The following is a 22431-nucleotide window of genomic DNA, read 5'->3' as shown; positions in this document are numbered from 1 at the left end:
ACGAAATGAAAAAACTATTTAAATACACTTTCCCAAAGAAACCAGAAGCATTTTTGCTAGGGATAACAGGGGATGAATTAAAAAAGGAAGATTACAAACTATTCATGTACGCAACGACTGCTGCTAGAATTTTAGTGGCTCAGAAATGGAAATCCCAACTTTAATGGAGTGGCAGACAAAAATGTTTGAATACATAGAATTGGCAAAATTGACTTATAAGATTCAGAATGAAAAGAACGAAAAGAAAAGAAGTAAAGTTCAAAAAGGATTGGAGTAAATTTGTTGAATATGCACGGAGTAATTGTAAGAATTTAAAAACTGTAGCAGGATTAATGTAAATCTTGTGATGTGGACGGAGTGTAAATAAGAAACTGCAAGAAAAGATTTGAGATATTGTCAGGGGTTCAGGAGCAGAGGCAAGGGCAAGGGAGGAAACAGAGAGTGAAGGGGAGGAGGCAGAAGAAAAGATGAGTGATGACGACGACCCGAGATCTCCGAGTCTTTCCAGTGAATCAGAAGATTCACAGAAAGGAGCACCAGTGGCCAGGGCAAGGGGGGAGTCTAGGGGGGCACCCCAGGAAGATAGAGCCAGAGGGGACTCAGAGGAGAGCAGTTGGAAATCGGGACCAGCGTCACCGCCAGAGAGCAGGGAAGAGGAAGGGAGCCAGGGAGCAAGCGCTGGCAGCTCACAACAGGAGGGAGGGCATGAGTCAGGAGTGGCCACACCTCCATCGGGGAGCGAAGAAACGGTCAGACGGAAAGTGGAAGGTTGGGCGCGCGCGCCAAGTTCAAATGCACAGGAAAGTGACGCAGTAGGCAGCCCTGAAAGAGAGCCAGGTCCTAAAGCCCGGCGCAAGGAGACAGGCGGGTCCGGGGGGTCGGCGTCAGAGGAATCCAGGAAGGAAGAGACCCCGGGGGGCAGAGGGACCCAGAGGAGAACAGTCAGGTGGAAAAGGTGGAGCAGGGCTAGGATATTAAGTTGGTGCACAAGGGGCGGAGACTCAGACGGAGCTTCGCCGATCTAGCCACTAGACGTAGAGTTGCACGCAGCAGCTTGAGAATGGAAACTGTAACTCAATAAAGACTTTTACTTAATGACCGCTGGCTAGCGTGATCCTCTGTGAGCTGGGATCTGGAAGCAGCTCTGACAGATATGAAAACCGTTGAAGGGATGGAAGGAAGTCCGGGCGCAATAAGGCGCAGGGTAAATAAGAAGACATACAAATTTTTGAATGTAAGAGTATTTGTTTTATTTGATGTTGTTACAAAAAAGCAATAAAAAGTATTTGGGGGGGAAAATAAACCTGTTCTGGGGATTCCTCCAACCCTCCAGAGCAGATTTAGGACACACAGGGGGACCTCATTCCGTTACATGAGTGGAACTCATCATATGCATGCAACACCTTCGTTGAGTCTCGCCCCTTATGGTTGGTAGCAGGAAGCCATTAATATTTCCCGGGCATCCAAATCGACTGATTTCAATGATGGTCCCTGAGCCTTCCTAGTTGCTCAAACTTCAGTGCTGGACTCCCGAAAGAGTTGCATTTCAGCTGGTTCAGAATGGGCCCAAGTCACCCGTCTCCACAGGAGTCAGCCAGTACATGCTGAAAAAGTAAATATATATAAATAAATACATTCCATACTTGGATCCTGGGTTCCTTCGAGATCCTGGGATAGAAATTCAGTAAATAATACTGAAAAGAATACAGTTCAGTAAAGAATACTGTCATTTAAGCCAATTTATTTGCAGTGTTGCTTCCCAGCTTCAGCAGAACTGTGAAAAAATATCTTAGGAATAATTGTATAGGTTTCAGTGTGACCAGTCAATACCACGTATTGCTACTACTACTACTGTTATCCTTAATTAAATTTCACCCAAAGATCACAGGGCAACACTGTGTATATTGTGTTTTACAGTACCTCAGGTTACAGACGCTTCAGGTTACAGACTCCTCTAACATTACCTTGGGTTAAGAACTTTGCTTCAGGATGAGAACAGAAATCGTGTAGCGGTGGCTCAGCGGCAGCAGGAGGCCCCATTAGCTAAAGTGGTGCTTCAGGTTAAGAACAGTTTCAGGTTAAGAATGGACCTCCAGAATGAATTAAGTTCTTAGCCTGAGGTACCATTGTATAAAAACACAAAAACACATACCATAATAAGAAACAAAAACCACTCCCACCCCTGTTTTAAAGGCCTACCACAAATTACGCAGCTGAGTTTACCACATTTGGGTAAATTGCAGAGATCAGCACACCTGTTTCATCAATGGATGAGCCTCACCCTGGGAAAGCCATCTTTGTGACTGCGGTATCTCCCCTGCTACATTTATTTTATGTTGGCACTAGAAGACAAGAAAGGCTGATTCTGATACCAGACTGTGAGGGGTCTACTTTAGCTGATTGGAGCACAGAATTGCAGACTAGGAACTAGGAAGTTGGACAAGTGGCCCACCTAGTGCTGTATTTGTCTGCAATGATTGGCAGTGCTTCTCCAGGACTCCAGGTGAGGGTCTCTCCCATCCCTAATGCCGGAGATGGAACCTGAGATCTTCTGCATGCAAAGTAGATGTTCTGCCTCTGAGCTATGGCTCTTTCCTTGAATGCCGGAGTGAGCAGTAGTAGTAGTAGTAGTAGTAGTAGTAATAATAATAATAATAATAATAATAATTATTATTATTATTATTATTATTATTATTTATTTGTACCCCGCCCATCTGGCTGGGCTTCCCCAGCCACTCTGGGTGGCTTCCAACAAAGATGAAAAATACACTAAAATGTCACATATTAAAAACTTCCCTGAACAGGGCTGCCTTCAGATGTCTTCTGAATGTCAGGTAGTTGTTTATCGCTTTGACATCTGATGGGAGGGCATTCCACAGGGCGGGCGCCACTACCGAGAAGGCCCTCTGCCTGGTTCCCTGTAACTTGGCCACTCGCAGTGAGGGATCCGCCAGAAGGCCCTCGGAGCTGGACCTCAGTGTCCGGGTAGAACGATGGAGGTGGAGACGCTCCTTCAGGTATACTGGACCGAGGCCGTTTAGGGCTTTACAGGTCAGCACCAACACTTTGAATTGTGCTCGGAAACATACTGGGAGCCAATGTAGGTCTTTCAAGACCAGTGTTATATGGTCTCGGCGGCCGCTCCCAGTCACCAGTCTAGCTGCCGCATTCTGGATTAGTTGTGGTTTCCGGGTCACCTTCAAAGGTAGCCCCACGTAGAGCGCATTGCAATAGTCCAAGCGGGAGATAACCAGAGCATGTACCACTCTGGCGAGACAGTCTGCAGGCAGATAGGGTCTCAGCCTACGTACCAGATGGAGCTGGTAAACAGCTGCCACCATTCAGTATTGGTGATAGAATAGATAGAGAAGTTCTGATCCATTGAGAGCATTCAGGGTGGTCCCTCAAAGGTCTTCCACATGAGCAAATGTCCACAGGGAGTGTCTAGGAAGCAGCCTGACTATTGGCCCAGCCCTTTCTGCTGACCACCACCAATATGCTGTGTGTATAAAGACACATACGGCATGGACAGAAGCCCTTAATGAGCTGCAGCTTCCTGATGGGTCTGTCTGGGTATGTGAGGAAGCACGCCTTCAATTCACAGCTTTTGTGTCACTGCGCAAACACTGATTGTGGCACTGGTGGGCAGCACAACAGCTGCAAAAGTGTCGATCTGGTGGAAGAGACTGTAAGTAGCTGGCAATAATTGTGTAGCTTTTAAAGCACATAACAGACTCCCGTTATTTTCACAACCATTACATATGACTCACAATTTAATACAGAATTGAAACAATTCTTTGTGTGGGGACGACAAAGAACAGTAAAACTTACTGAACAACGTTAGTTAACATGAGTCATAGCCTTGATGCCAAATTAATAAGGCCACTGAAACTGGAAGACTAGGATAAATATGCAAGTATACTACTACATTTAACTGTTTCCCTGACCACCACAACTGTGCTGCTTTATTTTGAACCGATTGACAGGTCTGGTGCAAGATTACTGTGGTGATGTTTATTTACTTCTTGACGACCAACTACTACTGGATCTTGGTTGAAGGTCTCTATCTGCACAGCTTAATATTTGTGGCTTTCTTTTCGGATACCCAGTACCTGTGGGGTTTCATCTTAACAGGCTGGGGTAAGATACATTTGTCTCTCATTGAAATCTTTCCATTTAAAGCTAGATTAGCGCTGTCCATTCTAACATTAACTCTTGGGCAATGCTTTTCTATTTTTTATTTTAAATTCTTTTTGCAAACCACAAAATCAGAAGGGGGTGGTTTACGTATTTTCTCAGTTCTGTGAGTTAGGTCCAAACTGACAGTGCAATGCTGAGGATGCTTACTGAAGAAGAAGCCCCACTGTGTTCTGCAGAACATTTTCCCAGGGAAGCGTGCAAGGATTGCAGCCAAAATAAGTTTTGCGTAGGTCCTAGTAAAATTGGTATGGGTGATACCCAGCTTATCGGTTTTGCTACTGCAAGGATAGCCATCTGTCATGGATGCTTTAGCTGAGATTCCTGCACTGCAGGGGGGGTGGACTGGATGACTCCCAGGGTCCCTTCCATCTCTATGATTCTATGATTCTAAGGAGTTCTAGTTGTGCACTGGAACTCCCTACCTCTGTTGGGATGCACCCAAGGGGGCGGGGGCAATTGGCAGGCCCCCAGCTGGCTCCAGCCCACCGGCCGGCAGCCGTGCGAACTCTGGTCCTTGGATCAGCACGTAACTGCGACCTGAGCTTCAGAAGCCATCAGAAGCTGGGCAGCCAAGCCAGCAGAGATAAGAACTCTTTGCAACGGAAGGGCAGAGAGAGACTGTGTAAAGCGTATTTACAGGCATTTTATTCAGCATCAGGACAAAGGAAAAACATGTCTGCTCTCCTTTGTGTCCAAGCAAAAGGGCAAAAGCTATACACACAAATGGAAGTTCACAGCAAGCTGTGCTGTGCTGGAGTGTAAACAGGCATGTGACACACAACAGTCATGCCTGTTCCTCTTCAGGTGGAACGGAATATTCTAACACTCTCCTCTCCCTGCACACACCCTAAATTTGTTCTGGGGGAGTTCCCTCAACCCTCCAGAGCAGATTTACAGGACGTGCAGGACTGATGGTGCTGTGACTTAAGTCACAATGTTTTCAACAGGACTTAAGTGGAACGAACATGCAGTGCAATTGTATGCACGCTTACTCAGAAGTTCAATAGGATTTTTGTTGTTGTTTAGTCGTGTCCGACTCTTTGTGACCCCGTGGACCAGAGCTCACCAGGCACTCCTGTCTTCCACTGCCTCCCGCAGTTTGGTCAAACTCATGCTGGTAGCTTCAAGAACACTGTCCAACCATATTGTCCTCTGTTGTCCCCTTCTCCTTGTGCCCTCCATCTTTCCCAACATCAGGGTCTTTTCCAGGGAGTCTTCTCTTCTCATGAGGTGGCCAAAGTCTTGGCGCCTCAGCTTCAGGATCTGTCCTTCCAGTGAGCACTCAGGGCTGATTTCCTTCAGAATGGAGAGGTTTGATCTTCTTGCAGTCCATGGGACTCTCAAGAGTCTCCTCCAGCACCATAATTCAAAAGCATCAATTCTTCGGCGATCAGCCTTCTTTATGGTCCAGCTCTCACTTCCATACATCACTACTGGGAAAACCATAGATTTTACTATACGGACCTTTGTTGGCAAGGTGATGTCTCTACTTTTTAAGATGCTGTCTAGGCTTGTCGTTGTTTTTCTCCCAAGAAGCAGGCATCTTTTAATTTCGTGACTGCTGTCACCATCTGCAGTGATCATGGAGCCCAAGAAGGTAAAATCTCTCACTGCAATAGGATTTACTTCCATGTAATTAGGATTGCAGCCTTAGCCTAGATACAAATTTATTTCATGAATATTTCACAAAAGAATGTCTCCCAAATGCTAAAACTTCTAATCAGATAATCATTGTACTTAAAAAATAGTGAATAGGAGCAAAACGTCAACAATATTTATTGTTCCAACGTAACACAAACTTTAGTGAGAAATCTTTGATCTTTTGCACCGCCTTGCAGTCTCAGAGTCGTATATAATTTGTCATTTTTGCTACAATGGCAATGCCCAAATCTTTAAAAAAAAAATCAACCCAAAAAATCATCAGACGGGAGACTTGATAATGTATATCAGGATCCAAATCTGATTTGTGGCAAATCGCCCATCATCCAGCAACTCCCTCTTCCTCATCTCCTGTCCAGGACGGCCCACAGCCTTGCAGAAAGGCTTTAGGGACACAAGTGTCTGAAGGGAAGAAAAGAAACATCCCTTCCCTCTGTGAACTTCCTTGAGTTAACTGTCTTAGGATTCAAGCCCACTTCTGCTGCCGCAACCCTCTGGTCTCTCATTGTGGTGTAAAATCCCTTTTGTGGACTTGCCACTGAAGACAAGAGGCTCACAGGATGGTATGCTGCCTCGCAGAAAAGCACCTAGAGAAGCCTGCCATGTCTAGGAGAACCCTGGACCTTTTCTTCCTTACGTTTAGTTCAGGACCATTCCGTCATGTGAGACCTCGGGCGCTGCCTGAAATGGTTCAGTCCAGACACAGCTTTACCACCATCAAGTGAAAATGAGGAGTCTGTTGGTCTGTAGTTTGCTAGCAGCATCCGTGTCTCATAAAGGATTGTTTGGCCTCTGCCTTGTTCTCTGTTCTATCCATGCCTCCGCGCATGTCGCAGTTCTCGCTTGTGCTTGAAGAGCTGTCTATATAATGAGACACTTGAAGCAGGAGGCAACCCACTCCCTGTCTCCGCTGTGTCAGTGCTTCTGTGTGCAGGCTTGATGTGAGGGAAGTTTCTGTGCACAACTTAGACCCCGAGTGATTTACGTTAACAAGCTCCCATCAGAACTAAGGCTGCTATATTTTGTCAAGATGCAAGGCTAGGAGTTTCCAAAAATGATGTGAAGCAGGGACCGTGACTAACTGTAAGTTTTAATTCCTTTGAAAGTGAAATGCCAAATTCACCTGGTTCTTTCACTGTTTGGGGAGGTGAGGTACACATAATAATGTGAAACTGGCTTACACTGAATCAGACCGAATCAAAATAGTGTTTGAATCTAGCAGGATAGAGGTTTATTTGATCATCACATTCCTTGCTTCTGACTATTGCCTCTGCTTAATACTTCTGAGAGACTCTGAAGCACTAACATAACCTGCAAGTTCTTGTTCGACCAGAAACAACAGATTACTGTAATTTCAATTTGCCTGGAGGCAGATTTCATTAAAGACAAATTTTAAACGCATTTTCCCCTTAAGCTTGGAGCTATTAAAGCCACAAAGTTCTGATTCAAGAGCTAAAAGATGGCCGCTTTTTTATTCTCAAGCTCTCTTTTAAGTCAATTTAATGTTGGCAGAAGATCTTTTAAAATAAACACTATTATTATATTATTCTAGGCTGGTTATAAATACCTTACTAGGAAATATGTCCTATTGAAATAAATTGAACTTATTTCCAAGTAGACTACTAGGATCAAACCATGGCACCAAACAATGTCCACTAGAACTCATTTAGGTATATTTCATGTGGTTGCAAAATCTCATTGCTAGAGTTTAATTTGAAAGAGCTCTGGTTATTATGTTGGGGGAGTTTCAATATTAGCTAATGGAATTATATAATAATAAAATCCTAATATAATAACACTCTTACAGATGACAACAACAGCTAAAATATGTAGAAAATAATTGCTGAGGTGTGTGGGTCCCAAAATAAATAAGCTTTGGACAAACTCACATTTATTTTGGGAATGTTTGAAGATAAAATAATATTGGAAAACCGTTCTGTGGTATATTCATCAAATTACAGGTTATGAAATTGCTCTGAATTCAGTAGGTGTGTTATTAAATCATCAAGTGCTAAGTGACACTGATTTGAAAGAAGCGATAAATTTATTCAGTAGGCACTAAGGTGACAATTGCTCATTATTGGGGAAAAACCTCTTCCTCCTTCAGTGCCAGAGTGGTTATATACAGTAGCTATAATGATGTGCAGGTACATATCTTATCTGTTCAGAGAGGAGATACCGTGCAAAACAGCATTATTCAGAAATGGACCACGTTCTTTCAACCAAGTGCTCAAAAAGTGGAAAGAGAAGTACAAGGGGTCTGTTTCAAAGTAGGACATGGTTATATCCCTTAAGTTTAGAGTTACCTGAAAAGGTGAGTTCTTCAAGCACTGCAATAAACATGATGATGATGAAGATGATCATGTGAGGTCACATGCCTTCTTCTCCTTTTTTGATAGCATTATAACTCTTAAAGTAATAATTTTATAGCATTTTTCAATCTGATATGTATAGGTTTTTATTGCCATATTTCTTGGATGTGGTTTTTTTTGGGTTTTGGTTTTTTTTTTACAATCCATTTGATATAAACAAACACTTTTCTTGTATTTTTATGTTTTGTAAATAAAACATACCTTAGGCTTCCCCCACCCAAACCTCTGTATGAAACCTCAATAGCCGTCTCACAGTTCATTAATTCTTAGCATCACGTAATCCGGAATTTTTTGTTACTCCAAAGTGCATTGATCAGAATACCCAAAATATCTTAAGTGGGATATATAAGGCCAAAACTGATTTTATAGATCTAATTCAGATAGTATAAAGTAGTGCACTTTAATCCGAATCGTTCATCTGCACTAGAGCAGGTGTCAGGAAGCTGGCTTCTTTAAATAAACCCTAGTTAAAACTGACCATAGTTTAGGGCTTGCATGATGATATAAACTGGTTACCGGTCATTGAAATGTGAACTTAGTGGAGGAGGAGATGGGATGGGAAGCAGGTGAGCTTCAGGCTAGCTGCAATTTGTCATCAGCAGAAATTGAAGGTTTTTTTGCTTGCTGTGGATCGTGACCTTTCAGACATTCTGCTTTGTTCATGGGGAAAGGGCACTGTCTGGGTTTTTTTGTGCCTGCTCTTTCTAAACGCTTCAGTTAATATCCTCTGAGTGAGCAGAAAAGCATTATAAATTATTCTTTTGTTCCTCAAGAGAAATCTGTTCTAACAGTTGGCAATGAATTTTTCATATTTGTAGGGTTTCCGGCTGTTTTTGTGGTGGCCTGGGGAGTGGTCCGAGCAACCGTGGCAGATGCAAGGTAAGGGAACACTGTCAAGAGAGTTTACTTGAGCTTTCCTTTTTTTTTAATCGATGGATGACTGGCACACTGCCATTCAAGTTCTGCATATATTTTGAGTATACACTGACATAGAACTGAAGGTAGCAGTTTGAAGAAAATATATCTGCAGTGCACCCTTCTGAGACTGTTAATGGAAAATATGCTCAAGGTGTCACTGTTTAGACCAGACCTCCCACATTGCCTCCATTTATAAAAGTTTCAAACAGGCAAGTATTTTGTAATGTTATTTATTTCGTGCAATTTATTCACTGCTTGATTGTAAAAGAGTGTATCGAAGCGGTTTACAAGAGTGGCTTGGGCAATCCACTGACAAGATAAGTGGCATATAAATGTCAAAATTATTATTATTACATATATGTTCTATTGTAAACTGTCCATATTTGATGTTGGCTCATGTATCAGTGTGAACTACCCTGGAATCATTTGGCAAAGGGTAAAGGGACCCCTGACCATTAGGTCCAGTCGCGGAAGACTCTGGGGTTGCGGCGCTCATCTTGCTTAATTGGCTGAGGGAGTCATGTGTCCAGCATGACTAAGCCACTTCTGGCGAACCAGAGCAGCGCACAGAAACACTGTTTACCTTCCCACCGTAGCGGTACCTATTTATCTACTTGCACTTTGACGTGCTTTCGAACTGCTGACAACTACGTAATTGCTATAACTTTTTTGTTAATTCTGATTCCCTTCAAAAACCAAATTGCAGGCAGCTACGGAGAACAATGGCAATATAAAACAAATTTATAGTAATTTTACTAAATGTTTTTTTCCAAGCTGGCTTTTTGAAAACTGTAGCCCGGTTTTTAAAATTTAATCCTTCCCCTGTTCTGTTCTGAATGTTGAACGGGGAAGGGGCTCCTTCACCTTTCACGCTTGTGTCGGAGAGAACTCCAGGCAGGCTTGGCTTGCCTTTCAAGACACAGAGGCTGAAATTCCCTCTTCTGTTAAGGTTGCAAAAGCTCTCTCCTCTTTTGCATCTGGAACACCGTATTTAAATGTCACAGCAATATCGATATATGTTTATCTCATTTGGAGCAGTGAGATATATTTCACTTATTGCAGACTTGTTTCTTTCCAACCCCTCAGACAGATCTTTGAGCAGTGGTGCTTTCTGAATGCACTTGGCTTGAATTGCCTCGACTGGGGGCTTATCCAAACTTCCTCTTCCCCGGCTGCTTTCCCCCTCGGGAAAACTGCTCTTTGGCGAGGTTTCCATGGATTGCTGTTTGTTCTGATTTAGCACCAAAGAGTGGATTTTCCCGAGGAAAGCAGTGGGGCAGAGGCAAAACCCCTCACACCCCTGCTTTCTAGGCATGGGGCGAGTGGAAGCGTAGAGCCCTTAAGCATGCTGTGGCAATGTTTTATACTGGGGAAAATTACCCCAGTCACACACCCCTTGCCCCCCCCTTTCCTCAGCAACCGCTCATTGCTGACACTAGGTTTTTTTGTTTACCACCACCACCCGCTTAACATGTGGGGGAAACTTGTGGCTCCTGATCCAGCTGAAGACCACACAAAAAGAGGGCAAGCATATCATCCTACCTAGATCAGGAGCCAAAAAGGTGGGGCTTTGAGGCAGTTTTTTGTTTGCCATTATATTCAGTGAGATAGCTATCAAAGGTGCAATCCAGCCAGAGTTAAGCAATATGAAATTCCACCTTACTTCATTTATATCCCTCTTTTTCTCTGCTGTGTGACTGAAGATTCTGTACCTTGAGGATTCCTGAGCATGTTCCTGTCTAGGACTAGTCACACCCGGAGCTACTTAGAGTCAGAATGGCTGTTGCATCGTTTGCTGGAAGGCCATGAGACCATTGATGAAAATACAAAATTTAAGGATCCCATACTTAAACCTCTCCCTTAGAGTCAGAAAGGCTGTTGCATCGTTTGCTGGAAGGCCATGAGACCATTGATGAAAATACAAAATTTAAGGATCCCATACTTAAACCTCTCCCACTTAAATCAATGGTGCCTAACAGTGCTTCATTAGGGCTGTAATGTGTCCAAGTCCATTCGTTCTCTCTCTGAAATTTGCCTCACTGAAATAATAAATTAGCAAATATCTGGAGAAAATTATAGAAAACTCCCTAAGGATCAGACACGCCATGTATGATCAGTCAGGAGTCCTGCTGATATAAAAAACTGGCACTTGCTAGACTGGATTGCTTTGAGAAGGAAAAGGTAATTGAAAACTTTTTATTTCTCTCTTTAAAAAGAGAGCAAGATAACTGGTTATAAGGATAATTAATTCTTTTTCACAGGCCATGCTCCTTGCTTGGACAGCCTTCTAGAGTGAGTTGCAAGCTACAGACAGATGCTCTTATCTATCAGCAGCTGAGGTTTCAGAAGCCAGTCTGAGGACAAATAGCTTAGAATCATTGAACCACAGAGTGGTAGAGTTGGAAGGGACCCTGTGGGTCATCTAGTCTAACCCCCTGCAATGCAGGAAATCTCAGCACACAGTCTCCCATCCAATGCGAAACCACACCAGACCCTGCTTAGCTTTGCAAATGTGCTAGCAGTTTTGTTCCTTGCCTCCGGTCCTCCGACTAGAGGGGAAAGGCCTTAGGATGGCAGGTTGGAATCAAGAGTTGAGCCCAGCCTGAAGAGAAGGCAGCCTTGTCGCCTGCTGCTTTGTGCTGCAGGAACACACCCCTGTGCTCTCAGCCAGCATGCGTATTATTGAAGTACGTGCAGACTGGCCAGGGATGCAAACAATGGGCATAAGCCCCCTTGTATGTTTAAATAAATAGATTCCTGCTCGGCTTGCTTGTTCTCACTTTGTCACCAGTTAACATTAAAAAGTCACAATTGCTCTGATTGCTCCTACTAGTTTTCCTTCTGTGGGCCTTCCTAACCTCAGGGGAGAATGATTTCCACTCCCTCCACCGCCCCTTTTTGTATTTAAGGTTATTTTTTAAGGGAAATGACTGCTGTGCACACATTTTGTTGTTGTTGTTTAGTCGTTTAGTCATGTCCGACTCTTCATAACCCCATGGACCAGAGCACGCTAGCCACTCCTGTCTTCCACTGCCTCCTGCAGTTTGGTCAAACTCATGCTGGTAGCTTCGAGAACACTGTCCAACCATCTCATCCTCTGTCGTCCCCTTCTCCTTGTGCCCTCCATCTTTCCCAACATCAGGGTCTTTTCCAGGGAGTCTTCTCTTCTCATGAGGTTGCCAAAGTATTGGAGCCTCAGCTTCAGGATCTGTCCCTCCAGTGAGCACTCAGGGCTGATTTCCTTCAGAATGGATAGGTTTGATCTTCTTGCAGTCCATGGGACTCTCAAGAGTCTCCTCCAGCACCATAATTCAAAAGCATCCATTCTTCGGCGATCAGCCTTCTTTATGGTCCAGCTCTCACTTCCATACATCACTTCGAAAGGGTGGTGGTGGTGGAGGAATAATCTGAGTTTAGGGCTGTAGTACACACATCCCCCCCCACTTTTCCCTGCACCAAGTAACCCACCCAGTTCTACTTCTCCTGTCCCATATATTATATTGCAGTGATTTTTGAGTTGAAAGAGCAGGCTCGCCCATATGCTACACTTAATGAACATTGTGTGCAAATTAGCTGGTGGTTTATCAAAAAAGAAAATGAAAAAGAGAGGGGATTTAAATCGGCCAGCCATTCACTGTTCTCGGCACTCAGAAAGGTATTTGTTGTCTCCTTTCCCACTTCCTGAGCTCCAGCAGCGGCTAATAAGCAGCTGATATAAATCCCCTCTTTTCCTGTTCCTTTAAAGCACCCATTAACTAATTTGCACACGGTAGTCATTCCTCCTCTCCATTTATTTCCCACTGCTGGAAATTTACCCGATCACTTACTAAAGGGAAACGGTGAGGAGGTGGAGAAAGAGAATGGGGCGAAAGCTGAGTGAGGGGCGAACCGCCTCCTGTCTGAGATGTGGCACTGGCACATGATCTCTGGCTGTTTTGGGCCTTCCATGGATCCAAAAGCCCTGCAAGGTGGAGAAGTCTGCGACAGCACTGAGAAGCATAGTGCGACAGGACTACACCCAGCAGCCCTATGTTGCTCAGAGTACCAGCTAGCATTTACCAGGAAGTGCCAGGGCAGGCATCAACGATGGGCTTTGGGACTTAGGGGCACTGGCAGTGCCCAGGGATGTCAGCTGCTGACAGCAGGTGGTATGTGCCCAAGTAGATAGAAAATGGAAAGCCCCTGACTGTCCCGTTGCAGATACCTGTTGCCACAAGGCAGACCAAGGCAGTGTTAGTATTTCACTCCTCCCATTGCAAGGATCATCTGATCCTCTTGTTTACTTTCTGTTCCGTGAGAAAGGAAGCCTGTCTGTGTGACTTCCATCTCTGGTACTATTGTACTTTTTCTTTCTGCTCTGTCTTGCGACGAGACAGGATGTCTGTATGAGGGCTGCTTCTTTCAGACGTGCTTCTTATGTTCTTTAATCTGTTATTGGTAGAAATATTTCTACTAATTACAGATTAAAGAACTTAATAAACATTATGAGGAGGTGAGGAGGTATCTGGGCTGCTTTACTGTTAAGTGGTGGGTGAACATATCAGACGACACAGCGATTCTTCCAACAGCTCTTCTTTATTCGGAGGCCAGAACAGAACAGAACTGAACTGAAGGGCTCAGTCAGCCTGCTTATATAGAGCTCCAGTACCTCGTTACTGTAACAACTTTCTAAAACTATCCAATCACTGAACGTCACTTTCGATCCTTCATTTGCATACAAACTATCCAATCACTGAATGTCATTTTCGATCCTTCATTTGCATAACTAACTACAGCATCCCCCTGCTGGCCCAGGGTGAGAACTTCAGTACATAACATTTACTATGCTAAGACCGGGTGCTCACAAGAGAGCAGCTGTGAGTCCCAGAACACCAGGACCCCTTCCCAAGAATGCTGCGTAGCTGTTCCAGTTGCCAGAGAGGCCGTGGGGCCTGCAGGAGTGTTCCATTAGGCAGCTGCCTCAGGTGGCAGAATCCATGGGTGCTTCTGCGGTCATGCCCCTACCCCACTGCTCCCACTGGGATCTCCCAATCTGTGTGCCCGTGAAGGCTGTTGTGAGGTTGCACCAGAACCCAGAAGATGCAGCTGTTTGTCCCCAGCAGGAGCGCCAGGGTTCTGTCCAATATTGTGGGTGCTCATTGAGTGTGTGTGATGGCTGCAGCTTCAGTGGCTGACATCTGGGCAGCTAGGTGGGTGCTGATGGGCAGCCAGCCTGGTGCACGTCACTTACTCCCCCCTCCCCAAATCCTCCAGACGTGTGCCCAGGCACCAGCTTCCTGGAACAGGAACACCCCTCCGATGTAGGGGTCTTGGGCTGCCTGTCCACCCGCCGGGCACCCACAGTGGAAATCTTGCCTATGTTCTCCAATAAGTAAAACTTGGTTGGGGGTGGCAAGTGGGGGTGAGCACTGTGCACACTGTCTGACCAGGGCAGCACCTTCCCGCTTCACCTCCAGCATTGGATCATGCCCCTGTTAAATGTTTTCTTGCAGAGTATCAATGCATCCTGGGGAAGAAAATTATAAGAATACAAGAATACATTATGAGCAAGAGTATTCCTTTAACAGTAATAATAGTTCTCCTCGATATTACAGTGCCCCAAAGGTACCTCTGGAGACAGAACTATGCTAGAAAAGCTTAACCTTATACAAAAGTATTAATCAGACAACTCACCCCTAATGAGCAATTACTAGCTAGTGGATGTGATGTGTCCTCAATTTCTTCTTCATTATGTGAAGAAAACGTTGCATTTCTGGTTTCTCTTCAGATCATATGAATCTTTCGCCTCTTTCACCTGTTGAGGTTTAAACTAAATGCTGTTTGCTTAAAAAGAAATGTTTCAGGCTTTTAAATTGCTCTGAAATGTTCAGCTACCACAAGTCAGCGGGCACAAAATTCAGTCAGTGCAGGCGGGTTGCAGGCCTGCTATATTTGTTCTCTCTCCTTCTGTGAAAGAGAAGGGCATGATCACACAGTTGTTGTTCTCCTAGGGCACAGCTGGTATACGTAAGAGAAACTACAGTGGTACCTTGGCTCTCAAACTTAATGTGTTCTGGAAGTCCGTTCCAAAACCAAGGCGTGCTTTCCCATAGAAAGTAATGCAGAATGGATTAATCTGTTCCAGACTTTTAAAAACAACCCCCTAAAACAGCAATTTCACATGAATTTTACTATCTAATGAGACCATTGATCCATGAAATGAAAGCAATAAACAATGCACTGCAGTCACACAATCAATCAATCAGTAGCTGAACTGGGTTTCACAGAGTCACAAAAACAAAAGCGCAAAATAAATAGCAAAAACAGACAGACTTCAGCGTAACACTCAAAACGGAAGTGTGGCACTCAAATCAGAAGTGTAACACTCAAAACGGAAATGTAACTCTCAAAACGGGAGCACATTTGGCTTCTGAAGAAAGTTCGCAAACCGGAACACTTTCTTCCAGGTTTGCAGTGTTTGGGTTCCAAGTTGTTTGAGAACCAAGGTACCACTGTATATTGCTCTAGTATTTATATGTCTGGATTCATAATCCATTAGCTTCCAGACCCAGTTCGAAGTCCTGGCTCTTAGCTTTAAAGCCCTAACCAGCCAACATCTTCCATATCTCAAAAAGCTTATTCTCCATTTATTTGTGGTTAGTCTTTAGAGAAGGTCATCAGGACCTTCTCTGCTGTGGCACCTATCCTTTGGAACACCCACCTCCAGATCATTAAATTTGCTCCTTCCTTGGGCAGTTTCAACCACAGGTGAAAACTTTAATTTGCTAAGGCGATTGCCAGAGCTTGGCAAGAGAGCAGGTTTCAGCCTTTTGCCTCTGTATTTGATTTTACAGGGCTGGTTCTAGTATGCCATTATTGGACCTTAATGTGTGGAGCTGGCTGCCATTTGCAGCCTGGAGCTGTAAGCGCTTTCTAGCCTCGTGATCTCCATTTGCAAACACTGGAGGTGGGTGCAGGTTACAATGTGAGTAAGAATGTGCTGAAAGAGGCTTGCCCATCTTGGATTGGGGCTATTTTAATGATTCAGTAAGCAAAGAGGCTCACCTTTCTGAGCACATGCACTCTCAAACACCCACACCATCCCTAAAAAAAGCCAAGTTTGCTACAGGTGTCGGATTGGGTTAAAACAAAAGTTCTGTTTTCAGCTGCAAAATGCCTCTTTTCTGCTCCACTAAGCACTTGGAGAATGCCAGCATTTCAATGGGAAACTGATCCAGTGAGATCCCTGGGCCAGCCAACCGATGCTGCTCCTCTGTATATGACAATCAAGTTTGCCACAATGGCTGGAAGTCACCCAGGGGTTTTGCAGCAAATGATATTAAAAGAGAATTTTCTTTTAGCATTTTTCACATTTGAACAGAAATGAATTTTTGAATCGGGGATTTGTTTCCTGTCAATATGAGACCCTGTTGTGTGCTCTGCGCTCCTGTGCTATGTTGGAAATCTGGAATGGGGAGCCTGTAGCTGTTAAGTTGTGGGTGAACATATCAGACGACACAGCGATTCTTCAAACAGCTCTTGTTTATTCACAGGCCAGAACTGAGCTGAACTGAAGGGTTCAGCTAGCCTGCTTATATAGAGCTCCACTAGAATGCAACAGTAACCATTTTCTGTAACTATCCAATCACTGAACATCACTTTCAATCCCTTATTTGCATATGTGGACCTGAGTGAAAACTCTACAGTATCCCCCTGCTGGCCCAGGGTGAGAACTTCAGTACATAACAGTAGCCATTCAGATTGGACTCCACCTCCCATCTTCCCCAAACAGCGTGTCCGGTGGCTGGGGATTGTGGGAATTGTAGTTTGATAACATCTAGGGTTGCAGGCTTCCCATTTCTGTCCTGGGGCGGATCTTCAAAGCAGTCTCGTAGCTGAGAAATGGGGGTGTTTCTTTTTGCTAGGGTACTGCTTTGAAGACATGATCCCAGGAAAAATTGCAGGGAGCAGACCTCAGTTTATTTGAGGACATCTTTGTGAAGGACGGGCCAGCCTGGAAATCTTTTCCACCTTGGGTTTTGCTCTACAAGCCTGTGATGTTTGCATCTGCTTCTTGGTTGCCAAACTCCTGAACCTTACTTCTAGGCCTGCTGCCTTCTTTGCTAGGACTTCAGGACAAGGCAAATACCTCTTTATTTTAAAGGCTTGTAACCAATGACAACCTTTGAAATTATCCTGCCAAACTTCAAAATTATTTTAAGCTGCTGTTTCGTTTGTCTTTTTTTGTATTACAAAACAAAGAAACAAACTATTTAATGAGTTGTCCTGGGAATGATGAACAGTCACTGAAAGGCAGGACATAAGTGTTTGAAATATAAAAATAAAAACCCCAACACAATAAATTGAATGTGGCATTTAGGCGCAGAAGACTATGATTAAGCCTAGTTCTCATGGAAAAGATGGTGTGAGCAGCATGTTACTGGGCTTTATTGCTGTATAATTCAAGTGGTTCATTTATGCCCTCCCCCCTACCCTGAAGTAGCATAGTCGGAGTGGGGGGCCATTTACATCATCATTTTGCTGTTTCCAAGAACTGGGCCTCATCTTCATTATCTTTAGCTCTTGAATGGGTTGCCTTGAATTGTAATGAGAGTGGCAATTTCCACCCTGCGTGATACTCATTTGTTACTGCTCCCCAAAATCTGCATTTGTTTGTTAATAGTGAAGAATCTTAAAGCCGATTTTTTAAAAAGCCTGAAATGCTTATTCTGTGCACCCTCCATAATTAATAGAGCCTTACACAACTATGGAAAGAATATACTGTTTGGCCACTTGTTCCTGCTCTGTTGATTGATGTAGAAATGTTCTTGATTTCGCAGGTGCTGGGAACTCAGTGCTGGAGACATAAAATGGATTTACCAAGCTCCAGTTTTAGTAGCGATTGGGGTAGGATTATTCATATGTATTTATTTTTAGTGAACATTGAAAATAGCCTCCGTCTATCCATAATTGATGGCAGTAGTTCAGGGGTGATGTAAACAACCAGTACAAAGAAGAGATAAGGAGCCAAGAAATTTCCACATCTTCCTATGATTCTTACTGACTAAGAGGGTTCAGTGGGGGTGGGGGGATGACATCCCACCATCCCAGGGTCCTGATGAGGGAAGACTCATTGAAATCCTTACTTTTCTCCCTTTTTGGTGTTGTTTCTTAAAGGGAACTTGAGACAAGGTTTTTTTAAGTCATTGCTCTAGAAGTTACACAGGTGGTGGTGGGGAAAACAGAAAGAGATTTCTCCTCATTCACTGCACCGCCATGGGCAGCAAAAGCTTCACCTGCTGATCTCTGCCCTGCTGTGGTCAATAGCAATACTAGCAAGGGCAATGTGTCCTTGTTATGGAAACAGGCCGGGCCAGCTTGAATGGCCGCTTGCTTGAGGCTCGCTGTGGTCTGTTTTGGCAGGACTGAGCTGCAGGTGTGTTAATATCTGGTTGCAGGATATTTGTAGCTTGGATTATGTTGGCCCTGACCTGCCATTTGCTTTTAGGCTACAATCTGGACTTGCATCCTGGACATAGCTGTCAACCATCCCTTATTTGGCGGGGAATTCCCTTATCCCAGTGCTGTGTCCCGCTGCTGTCCCTTATTGATGATGTCCCTTAAATTTCCCGGGTTTCAAAGGAAGTAGCTCCTCTCCTTCCCTCCCTGCCGGCCAGGGAGGAGGGAGGCTCCAGCTGTGTTGCTTGGCTGTGTTGCTCACCCAATAAGGAGTCTAAGAACGACTGGGGGGTAGAGCTTGCATGCCTTGTGCCCGACCGTGTTGCCTGGGACTCGCCATTGCTCAGCGCTTCCCAGCAGAGAGGTGACGGTGGTTTTCCTTGCTGCATCCCCTTTGCCGGGTTGCTGCGCTGTGGGAACCACCGCTTGAGGCTTCGTTTGGCTGCTGGCTGGGATTTCTGCCTTTGGCTCGGAGGGGCTCAGAAGTTAAACATACCTGTGCTCGGAATCGGATGGATACGTCATCGATGGCCCACTCACCTTTGCCGGGGAAAAGGTCTGTCTGGAGCGGGGGCACATGGTGGGGGGAAAGGAAAGGAGCTGGTTGAGTACAATGGCGGGCGGCGATCTCATGGGATTTGTTTTGGAGGCTCCTTTGATTGACTGTTATGGGGGAAAGGAAAGGAGCTGGTTGACTAAAATCCCTTATTTTGGCTGCTGATCCCTTATTTTCGAGGCTGCTGGTCCCTTATTTTCAAATCTGTAAGTTGACAGCTATGATCCTGGACTATTAACGGATGACACCCAGGGAGCGTCCCTAACTGCATCTGTTGGAGAGGCGTATTCTCACTCAAATGCTTCATTGAGTTTCTGTGCTGCTCATTCCAGTTTTCCACTTCACACATTAGCCCATGGGCATGATGCCAAGTCAATGGAAGAGGGGTGGACTGGGAAGAAACTGGGGAAGGTTAAGTGCAGTAATGTCGGGAACTGGGCAGTTTGGAGCCTGGGCTTGTCAGCCTGGATTGGCTTAATGATGTAATCATCTCAACAGAAATGGAAACGAATGGAGAATCACGTCCTGGTCCTAAATTCCAGATGCCCTCAAAACCTTCCAGTTATCAGAGGCAGATTTAGGGCAGCACAGTCAGTTCCCCACACTGGGCGCCAAGCTTCTGGGGGGCAGGCGCTGCAGGGCGTCACAACTATGACTTAGTGCAGGTGTAAAATAGAAGGCATGAGGGGGGATTTTGACCTTGCACAGGGCACCACTGAAGCTTGAAAGACCAAAGTCTGCCTCCGCCGTTAATAGAGGCAAGCAGTTGATATTTCTAAAGGGATAGTGGGAATAATAACACACACCTGTAAACTGTTTTACAGCTAAACTTTATTCTGTTCCTCAATACTGTACGGGCTCTGGCGACAAAAATTTGGGAGACAAATGCTGTTGGCTACGACGTAAGGAAGCAATATAGGTAAGCCTCTACTAAATTAAGTTGTGTCTTTGTTTTCCAGTTGCCCTCAGAGAGCTGAGGAACTGTCAGAATGCAATACAACTTCTGAATACGTCAAGGGCTATAACTTATTTCTTATGCTGAAAACATTCCCAGAGAAAATACTAGTTTTGCGAACTCCCCATATGAATAATTCACTTCTTCAATGTATATATTAATGTAACTTATATGCTAATTGATTTCATCATTCCCAGAGGCATCCAGCTCCAAGAGTGGCTCTCAAACATCACTTATCATAATTTTAAATCAGATGCATATATATTTATATGAAGATTTTCAAGTATGAATTAGGAATATAATCAGTATTTGTCAGCTGTTTACTTCTGATGTGAGGCACATTTCAAGAAGGCTGAAAAAGGAGAGCTGTTTAAAAATTGGCTAGAAGCATTTTTAAAATAGAATACTTCTCCACTCATCTTAAGCATCGCAACCCTCCCTGAGCATAAACTCCTTGTGAGTGTTATCCTGGGCTGAAGTATTCAGCTCTGACCTTTCTTGGAGAGGGAGGGAATAGCTTCTATCTGTCACTTTTAGAGGTGGCGAGCCTTTCTTTTTACCGATGAAAATGGGATTTGCCAGAGGTTCAGGTGGTGGCTGAACTGCAACAAAAAGACAGCCCTGCAGTGTCTCTAATTGAGAATGGCCCCGTGGGAATGACACTGCCTTGTTCTATATCATGGGGGCATTCTTGGTTCGTTGGTGTTTTCAAAGATGGCTGCCTGCAATGGCTGGTAAGACTTAAGGCCAAGGTTTGATTATAAGATGTGTTGGTTTCTATTTCCCTCACTGAGCAGCAACTGCAGTCACAAGGCATTGTTTTGCATTCCACAGTCCAAGTTACTGTTGGATTCCCACAGAAATGGGAGACTGGATGTGACGTTCACTGGTTTCCTGTTTGTTCTCTCGGTTTCTTTGTTAGAGAGACAGTTGCTTCTCTGCTCTCACAGAGGCAAGATGCATGTTTGTATTTTCTCAGCATAGAGTGGAAATAAAGTTAAGAATGTGGCACATACTGCTTATCCTTCTGCTGTGTGGACTACTCTGCTTGGGCTCAAGATAAGACAAGCCTGTATCAGCTTCAGGTGGACTGAAGCTGGTCCAAGCTGGTGGCCTTATTCAGGATGCCAGGATGCTCACACAGAGATCCAGCCTTAACATTCAGCCTTAACAAAATGGTATAGTTACCATGTGCCTGACTAGAAGTGGGAAGACTCGGGTTCAAATCTTACCTGTGAAAAAAAAAATTCTAAGCCCCGGGGTCACAATTTCAGCAAAATCTGAAATTCTCCAGTTCACTCAAAAATGGTGCCAAACTGTTGCAAATTCTCCCCTGAAAGGTTTGGCGGTGGAAACAGAAGCCTTTTTATCATAGGAAATGAAATCAGCCCTCGAAGACAAAACCTGTGGAAAGAAATTTTTCTAAGCCCCGGGGTCACAATTTCAGGAAAAATCTGAAATTCTCCAGTTCACTCAAAAATGGTGCCAAACTGTTGCAAATTCTCCCCTGAAAGGGTTGGCGGTGGAAACAGAAGGCCTTTTATCATAGGAAATGAAATCAGCCCTCGGCAACTTTACCTGTGAAAAAAAATTTTTCTAAGCCCCGGGGTCACAATTTCAGCAAAAATCTGAAATTCTCCAGTTCACTCAAAAATGGTGCCAAACTGTTTCAAATTCTCCCCTGAAAGGTTTGGCGGAGGAAACAGAAGGCCTTTTATCATAGGAAATGAAATCAGCAGTCGAAGACAAAACCAGTGAAAAAAAAAATTCTAAGCCCCGGGGTCACAATTTCAGCAAAATCGGAAATTCTCCAGTTCACTCAAAAATGGTGCCAAACTGTTGCAAATTCTCCCCTGAAAGGTTTGGCGGTGGAAACAGAAGCCTTTTTATCATAGGAAATGAAATCAGCCCTCGAAGACAAAACCTGTGGAAAGAAATTTTTCTAAGCCCCGGGGTCACAATTTCAGGAAAAATCTGAAATTCTCCAGTTCACTCAAAAATGGTGCCAAACTGTTGCAAATTCTCCCCTGAAAGGGTTGGCGGTGGAAACAGAAGGCCTTTTATCATAGGAAATGAAATCAGCCCTCAACAACTTTACCTGTGAAAAATTTTTTTTCTAAGCCCCGGGGTCACAATTTCAGCAAAAATCTGAAATTCTCCAGTTCACTCAAAAATGGTGCCAAACTGTTTCAAATTCTCCCCTGAAAGGTTTGGCGGAGGAAACAGAAGGCCTTTTATCATAGGAAATGAAATCAGCCGTCAAAGACAAAACCTGTGGGGGGAAAAAATTTCTAAGCCCCGGTGTCACAATTTCAGCAAAAATCTGAAATTCT

General features: G+C 44.3%; 1 protein-coding gene across 1 annotated transcript in view; it reads left to right on the top strand.

Annotated features, from left to right (window-relative positions):
- The window catches only part of PTH2R (parathyroid hormone 2 receptor), a gene marked incomplete at its 3' end in the record, with an annotated part of 31938 nt that extends 11872 nt beyond the window's left edge, over positions 1 to 20066 (top strand). The window contains 4 exon segments of the mRNA XM_083474710.1: positions 3987 to 4140; positions 9050 to 9110; positions 17969 to 18035; positions 19968 to 20066. Coding sequence (XP_083330836.1) covers positions 3987 to 4140; positions 9050 to 9110; positions 17969 to 18035; positions 19968 to 20066 — 381 coding nt within the window.
- Positions 20067 to 22431: the final 2365 nt, after the last annotated feature.

The sequence above is a fragment of the Podarcis liolepis genome (assembly GCF_965112155.1).
Source record: "Podarcis liolepis genome assembly, chromosome: 1".
Taxonomy (NCBI): Eukaryota; Metazoa; Chordata; class Lepidosauria; order Squamata; family Lacertidae; genus Podarcis; species Podarcis liolepis.
Note: the sequence above shows the minus strand (reverse complement) of the source record. Positions and strands in the feature narration are given on the sequence as shown.